The sequence below is a fragment of the Galeopterus variegatus genome, unplaced genomic scaffold (genome assembly GCF_000696425.1).
Source record: "Galeopterus variegatus unplaced genomic scaffold, G_variegatus-3.0.2 Scaffold2217, whole genome shotgun sequence".
Lineage (NCBI taxonomy): Eukaryota > Metazoa > Chordata > Mammalia > Dermoptera > Cynocephalidae > Galeopterus > Galeopterus variegatus.
This window is the reverse complement of record NW_007728328.1, coordinates 244,667-254,430: the sequence shown is the minus strand read 5'-3', so window position 1 is coordinate 254,430 and position 9,764 is coordinate 244,667. Positions and strand designations below refer to the sequence as shown.

At 37.3% G+C, this 9,764-nt stretch overlaps 1 protein-coding gene and 1 pseudogene across 1 annotated transcript in view; one reads left to right on the top strand and one right to left on the bottom strand.

Annotated features, from left to right (window-relative positions):
* Positions 1 to 4,888: 4,888 nt before the first annotated feature.
* LOC103597149 (chromosome unknown open reading frame, human C18orf54) overlaps positions 4,889 to 9,764 on the bottom strand; it is a 39,585-nt gene continuing 34,709 nt past the window's right edge. The window contains exon 9 of the mRNA XM_008580948.1: positions 4,889 to 5,206. Within this exon, the coding sequence (XP_008579170.1) occupies positions 5,200 to 5,206 (7 nt within the window). The 3' untranslated portion in view covers positions 4,889 to 5,199. The remainder of the gene's footprint in view (positions 5,207 to 9,764) is intronic.
* LOC103597148 lies at positions 6,412 to 7,770 on the top strand (annotated as a pseudogene).

The window sequence follows — 9,764 nt, the reverse complement described above, 5'->3', positions numbered from 1 at the left end:
AGGGATCCCCAAAAGGGAGGAAGGGCAGCGTCGGCGATGGATGGACAGCAAACACACAGACTCAAAGGATCTGCTGAATGCTGGGACAACAAACACACAAACTCGAGGGATCTGCTGAATGCTGACAATTTATTGAAGCAAGCATCAGACTTTTATACTTTTCTTTCTTATTTGCTACATAATCATAAAATAATCAATGAACAATATCATAATATCTCTTTGTAAGTGACATATGTTTTAAGAAAAATAGGATTACAGTTTATTCCCAGAAAAGACAATTACAATGTCCTTTCCTTTGAGCAAGAACGTTACAACCCACTGGTCCCATATAATCATCACTTTTCATCACTTGCAATTATTACCGAAACTACATCCATGGTACAATAGACTTTCTATGACGTTATTAAAACTTGATTCACACCTACATCTAACTATTCTTTATTCCTAAATAAACACTCTAAAAATTAACTTGCTTAACTAAACTTCTACTTCTATTGTAAAACAAAAGATTGTACATTAACTCCTTCCAAGCAGCCAGGCCAGACTCTCAGGCACCAGACAAGACGAATGCCTACATAGGTTCGTTGTCCCCTTCTGGGCCCCACTGCCATAAGCCATCTCCTGAAAATCCATAATCATAAGTATCATTAGTATGATTAAATATTTTAGTATAATTTTGAATCCTACTTCCAAGTCTCCCAGAGCGATAGTTATGAGGCAGCAAAGAATAAAATAACAAGCACACAGAACTCCAGAATATCAGGGTGGAACACCGGCATCTTCTCCCACGATGAGGCCTTGCCATCATCCCTTCACGATGAGGCCCTGCAAACACCGTGTTTCATTAAAAGATCTTTATCAAACTTTAATCTTATGAGTGGGAGGCGCCCCCGCAGCTTTCCATGTTCAGAGGGTCTCTGGAACAAAAGATTGATCAATAATAATTTAAAATATGCAGAAAAATTCAGGCCTTAGGTCTATTTCTGCCATGTACTTAAAGGTTACTCCTCAATCCTACATTCTAAGAACATTCCTCTAGAGCAGGGGTTGGCAAACTTTTCCAGTAAAGGGCCAGATAGTAAATATTTCAGGCTTTGCAGTCCAAGAAGAAAAATCAAAGATATTATATAAATACATACCTATTAAGACAGAAAAAAAATTTCCAAAGAAAATGTTTACAGGTAAAGTTTAAAATATAATAATAATGATAATAGAGTATAATTTTTTTTCATAATGCAGGTCTGTTAATGAGAAAAATTGAACTCTTCTTTGGGGAATAAGATTTTGCTTAACTGGAGTTCAGTTTGTGCTTCTCATCATTAAAATCAATTGCAAATATTCATCTGTTAATTCTGTTCAGTTACATATTTCATCTTTGAAAATGTCCTTTCACACAGATAGGTACTACCAAATACTGATATCAAACCACAAGCATATCATTTTAGTTGAACTTATTCATCATTTGAAAAGCATTTATATAATCCTATTAAATTCTTCTCTTGATATTTGCCTTGAAGCATGTCATTAATCACCTCCAATTGAAGGTGAAAGCTTCTCAATTGCAGAATTAAATGGATTTTTAAGTATAGATACACTCTTTGCTCTTGAATCAAGGTTTAGCAAAAAGTGCTGCTAAAACTTTAGTTTGATCTCAGAAAACACAGCCACTGCAAGTTTCTGTATGAGTGGAGTTTTAAGTGTTTGAGATTACTGGTGATCCAAATGTTAGTTGTCATCAAAATGACACTACTGCAGTATAAAATTTGCATATAAATGATGTTTTGGGTTTTCTGCAAAGCATCTGCTAATGAATATCATGAATAGGCCTCAAATATCCTACATTTTCACAAGATTTGTATATTTGGCCAACTAAGCCTTTTCTCTGCTTCACATATATTTTTACTACTATCCCTTGTAATACATCTTAGCAGATTCCACTTCAGGTATCCTGATTAATTTTTCTCTAATTGTAACATGCACACTATTTGTAGGGGCTAATTCTTTTGACTCTTCAAACTTGGCATTGATTCCTGAAATTTAAAAAAAAAAACTGAGCAGCATTAGTAACATGTGTTGACTCATCAAGAAAAGTAAAACCATTGAAAACATTTACTCTGCTTTTAAATTGACTATTGATGTCCTTCTCAATGTCTTCAACTCTTTAAGCAACTATTCTGCCCCAAAAGCTAACAGTCTTAAACAAATTTATTTTCTCTGGACACATTCCTTCAGTTGCTGCAATCAAACACAATTTAAGAAACCTACCATCAATAAACAAATTTCCTTACTTGGCTAACAAATGAGACACTCACAATTTACTATGGTTTCAGCCTCATTTTGATTTTTTATTCTTGCAAAGAAATTCTACTGGGAAATTTTCTAATTTGTCCAACTATTGCTTTCTTGTTAGTTGAAAATATTGTGATAAATCTTTAACCTAGTAATGTTAATGTATACTGTACTCTTTTAGCAGAGATATAGTGTCATTGCATAACGCACACAATCCTTTGCTATGTAATTCAATAACAAAACACACTCCACCTTGCCTGAAAATATTTGAATTTTACTTTTTCTCTTCTCTTTGAAATGATGGGTATTCATTGAATATAGTGTCATTGCATAACGCACACAATCCTTTGCTATGTAATTCAATAACAAAACACACTCCACTTTGCCTGAAAATATTTGAATTTTACTTTTTCTCTTCTCTTTGAAATGATGGGTATTCATTGACAGTAAAAATAAAATGTCATGGTACAGTGATATGCACAGCACTCAAAACACTGTTGTTACAACTACAGCACTGTAATTTGTAGTGTGTCCAGCAGCAGTGCAAAGTGATGAAAGCACCGTATCCGGTCTCTATTGCAACTGCTCAATATGTCAATATAGTGCAAAAGCAGCCATAGAAAATACATAAATGAATAACCGCGATTATGTTCCAACAAGACTCTGTTTATGGACACTAAAATTTGAATTTCATAACTTTTTGTGTATGATTCATCTTTTAACTTTTATTCAACAACTTAGAATGTAAATAACAGTCTTAGCTGGCGGCTATACAAAAACTGGCAGCAAGTCTAGATTTAGCCTGTGGGCTGTGGTTTGCCCGCCCGTCCTCTAGAGTACAGATCTCACTTCTCCCCACTCCCAGATTCAGAACCTATGATCACTTAGAAAGGTGTGTGATCAGGATTAATTACCGTTTATTGGCTTCTTTTCCAGGCAGGGTGACAGTATTTTATTAAAGGGGTGGTTATTTCTATACTAGATTGTTAATAATCTAGTTCCAGCAGAATTAGTGGTTGACCACTTTAATCATCAGTAGCTTTCAGAAAACCCCTTAGTAGTGTCTTAACTTCCACCTTTTTTTCAATTCTGTCAACATCAAAAACATTCCTACCTTGCCCCCTTTGTACTCGGTCAGAATGTGTGCGCCCAAGAATATACTGTTCAAATTATTGAACCAGATCTCTAGTTTATGTCTGTATCCCAGATATGGAGACCTGTAAAAGGACTTGGCTCATTCTTAACAAGTGAGGGCCTTCCTATAGCCAGGGAAGTCCCTAGTACACAGTTGATGCTGAGTTTACACTTTTTCATTTGAAACTGAGATCATGGGTCATAGAGAATGCTGCTTTCCAGAACCTCGAATTGGGCTGCAGGGACTCCAGCTCCCAGTTTTACAATTCAGGATCTGTCAGTACAAAATAGTGATGCTATCAAAGTTTATATTTCACTTCTTCCCCTTTTCTGCCTTTCTCTTTCCCTACCCCACATCTTCTCTTTTCTCCCTGATTTAAAATAAGAGAGATGGTGGGGAGGCTACGCAACTGGTTTAATCAAGTAGCTAAACTTGCTTTGTGTTTGGGAAGGGGGCATCAAGGGTGAGAGGTAACAAGGGTACTTCCCTCTAACCTCCACTCCCATCTCACTAGTCAAACCTATGTTTTACTGGAGACCCAAAGCCAATTATTATCCTTTCTACATACAAGAGGGCCACCCCTTTACACTGGCTAAAGCACATGCTAAGGCCCAAACACCCTCTCATTATGTGAGCATGAAGAGGATAACTAGAGAGAGACCTGGCACAAGGTAATTTCACTAGTGGTCTAACAGTAATCCTGAGGCTGAAGCATGCTAAAGAGAAGGGAAAGAAAATTGGGGGCTGAGTCATAATACCTTAAATCTAAAGAATTCATCTGGTTTACAGTATGGAGAAAGGTGCCCTCCAGTGGGGGGGCGGGGGGAAGTATAACAGCACTTACTAACAGACCTATGTCTGTTTCTATAAATATCTGTAAAGACACACACCACTGAGTGGCAACAAGCAGTCCTAATCATCTGAAATTCTGCCACCAGGTACTGGCGTAATTCTGTTTCCCAGTAATAGCTAACACAGAGCACTTACTATGTGCCAGGAACTGTGCTAGCCAAGTACGTTACAGGCATTGACTCAATTAATCTTCACAACTGTGTGAGATAGGTATCATTAGCTCCACTTTAGAAACTGAAGCTCAGAGCGTCAACGTGCCCAAGGTACCCAGCTAAGAAAGAACAAATTCAGCGTGCCCAAGGTACCCAGCTAAGAAAGAACAAAGATGACATTTAATTTTCAAATGCTTCTAAGAAATCTGACTCATAAAACTATACACATGCATGCACACACACAGACATACACAGAACAAGAACTACAGTCAACGTGCCCAAGGTACCCAGCTAAGAAAGAACAAAGATGACATTTAATTTTCAAATGCTTCTAAGAAACCTGACTCATAAAACTATACACATGCATGCACACACACAGACATACACAGAACAAGAACTACAGAAATTTGGGAAATATTTGCTACATTTTGCTCATTTATTCTTTTGACAGTTTTTTTAAATTGCTTTAAGTTATGATTGACATTTCTTTGCTCATTTTTAATAGAATATTGATTGTACCTCCACTTGGAATAAGTAAATCTGTTTCTGAATAAAACTGTTTATGTTTCCCAAAGCTCTCTCTAAAAAACATGTTGAATGCTCAAGTGATTTAAAGGGGTGCTGAACTGTTAGTTTGTCAGGGGCACTATCATGTCCCTTCCAGCACTGGCTGAGAGCCAAGTCATGAATGATATTCCTTGCTGTCGTTGGTGCTTCTGGACCCTCTTCCAAGAGAGACTTCCTTGTGCTCATTTCTGTTGTCTTCTTTTACTACTGTCTAAAAAAAACAGTAAATGGATCAATAAATTAAATATTACCTACTGCAACCTAAAACAAATCTTAACGTTGCTATAAAAACATTCAAGCCTATATTTTCAGAACTTACTTTATATTAAAACATCATAGGAACCTCACTAAGAGTAGCCTATCTCTGAACAAACACAACAGAACTGCATTCTACCATTTATTACTATATAAAAAAATTATTAACATAGTGCATTATTACCATTGTATCAGATTTTAAGGACTGGCTACTGTAATGAAGAAAAATGTCGGTTTTAGTATCTGAAAAACAGTTCAACTTGCTGCTAGCACAAATCAATACAAAACTAACAAAAAAATAATACTCATTTTAGGCTTTATCACAAATGCTGGTCCCCATTCTTTGCCTATTGGATAAAATCCAAAATTCTTAGCTGAATATACCAAGTGCTGCAGGTGAGCCCCCAAGCCACTTTTCCAGCCTCATTCATTCAGAGAACAAATATTTGTGGAGCATTTTACAGTACTGCTAAGCACTATTCTAATTGTTTGGGATACGGCGGTGAATGAAGCAAAGTCCCTACTCTATTAAGTGAAGAAAAATAAAAGAGTGAAGGGGCAAAAAGTAAAAGCATGGGGAGCGGTGGTGGTCAGGGTAAGCTTCTGATAAAATGACATTTGTGCAGATATCTGAAGGAAGTGAGGGCGTGAATCATGGAATATTTGAGGAAAGACTATCCAGATGGACAAAACAGTGCAAAGGTCTGGAGTTAGAGTATGTTTGTAGTTGTTTGAGAACAGCAAGACCAATGTGGCTGAATCAAAGAGCAAATGGGGTGGCAGGAAATGTATGGTTTGGGGGGCAAGGGGACTGAGGTGTTGGCACACCACACAACTTGTTAGGTTACAAAAGGAACTTCATATTTTACTCTGGAAATTTTTAGAAGAGATCAACATCATGACACGTTTGTAACGGATCATTCTTGCTGTAGTGTGGGGCACAGAATGGGGCAGCACAAGGACAGAGCAGCTTTGTGTCATTCCTAGTGCCTCCGCCACATAAATGTGTTACCACCATGGCAGCCAGTATTTTCTGAGATCATACCTGCTAGGCATACTTTCTCTCATTTAATCCTCAAAACAAAACGCAAGGAAGATATCAAAAATGAAAGGGAAGAACTTGGAGGAGAAGCTTGAGGCCAGCTGCTGTCTACTGCCAAGAAAGGGGTCCATCTCTGGTACTGTCTTGTGGCCACATGTACACCACTGTACTGCAGACCAGTCGCCTGTTTGCCTGTCAGCAGAAGCCACACGCACAGGTGGCCTCAGGGAATAGAAACAGAGAACGTGGGCAGGTATTCACTTCAGCAAGCACAATCTTTTTATACATTTCCATTTCAATGAATGATGGCTAAAGCTCCTAATACGGCATTTATGAATGAACAACAGATGCCAGCAGAAGTTACAGGCACAGCTCCTACTCAGGAACCTGCACAAGAGGCTCCAAAATAAGGAAAAGAAAACTTAGAACAACAGAACCAAAAAAACCCACTGTGACCCAAAAAACCTGCTGAGACAATTGGCAAGTCCACAAAATCTAAAGAAAAACAAGAAAACAATTACAGATATTTAAGTGAAAAGTGAAGTAGACAATGTTAATGGTGTTTCAGAAGCTAACCTATTGACCAAGAAGACTCTTCCTGATATTTTGATCTTCAGTCTGGACATTGTGATTACTGGCATAAAATAAACCCAGGACTAGTGATTTCTTACAAAAGGTATCATTATCCTGGACACAGAGAGCATCTTTGAAAGTGTCTGTTTATGTCAGGGCTGAGTGAACACCAACTGAATCATGTGGATGATCATATGTTACCAGGCAAGTACTGGCTTTATCAATATTGTGGTAAGGATAACTCCTGGCAGCAAAGATCTTTCCAGTAAAGGATTTCATGAAGGAGGATGTATTCTAGTACAGAAATTACAGAAATATCAGCCATAAAGAGAGGTGTTTAATGGAAAATGTACTGATGAAATTTTCGGTAAAATTTTTGGGGTAAAGGATAGGAACTTGGAATTTGGGCTTCAACCCCATAAGATGCCAACACAGAAACTCTATGCTATGTTATGCCATCATCCAGTGCAAAATGTGCCCGGTTTCCTCAAGCCCAGGACAAAGTTCACTACTACATTAAGCTGAAGGACTTGAGATCAGTTGAAAGGCACTAAATGAAACACAGACATTCAAGAAGTGCAATATACATTTTACCTACAGCTTATCCAAGAGATGCCAAGATGGCGGCTACTAGAGGCAAAACACACACACACACACACACACACACACACACACATGATCTAGGTTATGAAGCAGTGTATGGTAGTGCTTATGGTGAAAATCCATGCAATAGTGAACCTTGTAGCTTGTCCTCAAATGGGCTGACAGTGCAGGGTTAAGAGGAGAATCAACTTTCAGTGACACTCCAGATGGACAGTGGAGGACCCACGTTGTTTACAGACCAGAGGCCATGCTTTAATAATCATTGTGGAACACAAGGACAGGAAGAAGGAAACCATGCTTAAGAATGGTGTTTCTCAGCTCTGCTTAAATGCTGGTTTTAAAACAGTTGTCAAGAAGCAGAGCCTCAGTTTGCTAACTGTAGTATTCTATTAGTATTTTACCCTAGTGGTGTAATATAGTACAAGAGTTGTGTAGTAGAATCAAATGTATGAACTTAAGTGGTTTGGAAGGAAAAAATAGAGGTTTTGTATATGAGTTTTTGTATTTGAATTAACCATCATTCCTAGCTTTTTATATACTGCATTTGATTTATGAAGAAATTGATTTTCTTCTGGGAGTCACTTTTGCCCTGAAATTTTAAAATACAACAGTCTAAATATAGCTGATTCTTAACTGTGCATAAACCTAGATACACTATCATCTATTTCATGCCTAAGAAGGGCATGCTACTAATAATTACCACTGACAAAGAGGTAAATATGTTGATTTTCACATATGAAGTTAACCCTCCATGGAGTCTCCTTCATTAGTTTTTAGTGGTGTTTAATGGGCTCCTGAACTGTATTCACACTCACACCTCTTTGCTTTACCAGTGTGTGTGTATATAAGAGTTGCTGAGTAGGAGAAACGTACAGCATGGCCTTGCAGTAGCAAGGCTAACCCCGTCTTATCTGACAGGGCATCGAGCCTTGGCTTTGCCCTTCTCACCCGTGTGTTAATCTTCTAGAGGCAGGAACTTTTCTGGGATGGTAGGCTCCAGAGAATGCAATAGACCTTTACGTTTTATCATTCACCTATATTTGACTTGAGAGACATACATTTGATAGGGAAGGAACAGAATCTCTGCCAATATTTATTACTATTCTTATTTGATCCTCCTTGGCTCTAAGGATGTGACATTGAAAGTGATAAGAAATAAACTTTCAGGCTGAGCCGTAAGATGCTGGAGAAGTTTGATAACCATACTTTAAATACATGAAATGTACTAAAATAAATACAGAATTTTTCTTGCTAGGCAAATCTAATAAGCCAGTAATTTTCAAAATTCTTTCTTTGCAATTGCTGTATGTTACCGTGGACTAAATTAACCTTATGGAAAAGTTGGTAGCTTTGCAATTTTCTAATGCATTTTCCATGGTGCTACAAGTAGTCCAGACTGCCAAATCTGGTGGATATTAAAACTGGGTATTCAGAAATGCCATTTGCATTCACTCTTAATCATTTCTAAATATTCTGACTACATACATAGCCTGGGAGCATGCTGTTTCTTCGATATGAAATACTTATGAGGTCCACCCCCAGGAGATTATATGGCCTCTCCTTCTGAGAAACAAATTCTTGTGAATCTTAACATTATTTTTAGCTGTGGCTATGATGGATTTTTATTTTTCCTTAAGTCTAGGTCAAGCTGTGTAAAAGTCATCCATGTTATTCAAATGATAAGCTGTACTACAATTTACATAGATGGTCTGTGCAGGTGCTTTGAAGTACCTTGCATCAGGGATTAGGAGCAACTGAATTATTTTTTCACGGGACTATGTAAAGCATGTAACTAGGTTTTGCTTTGGTATATAATTATACAGATTTTTTTTTTTGAGTGGGGAAAATACCCTTTAAATTATGACAGACACTCATGAGAGACTAGGTTTAAGGATTTTTGAAGCACAATAATGGTGTTTTTCATAAAACATGACAGAGAGTGGGGAAAATACCCTTTAAATTATGACAGACACTCATGAGAGAGACTAGGTTTAAGGATTTTTGAAGCACAATAATGGTGTTTTTCATAAAACATGACAGATAAGTAGTAAATGTCAACATATCCTGTATATGACAGTATGAGTCTTTTTCATTAAATAATATTATTTTAAATTTTTAAAAAATGAGAGGATAAACAAAAAAGGCTCAGGCAAGGTCAAGCCACTTGTCCACAATAAAGAGCCAATAAGAGGTGGAATTATAAAACAAATCTTTCTTAACCTAAAGCTCAGATTTCTTTCCCTACAACACATGATATATTCCCTTCTAATGCAGTAAGTTCTGTTATCAGACCTTT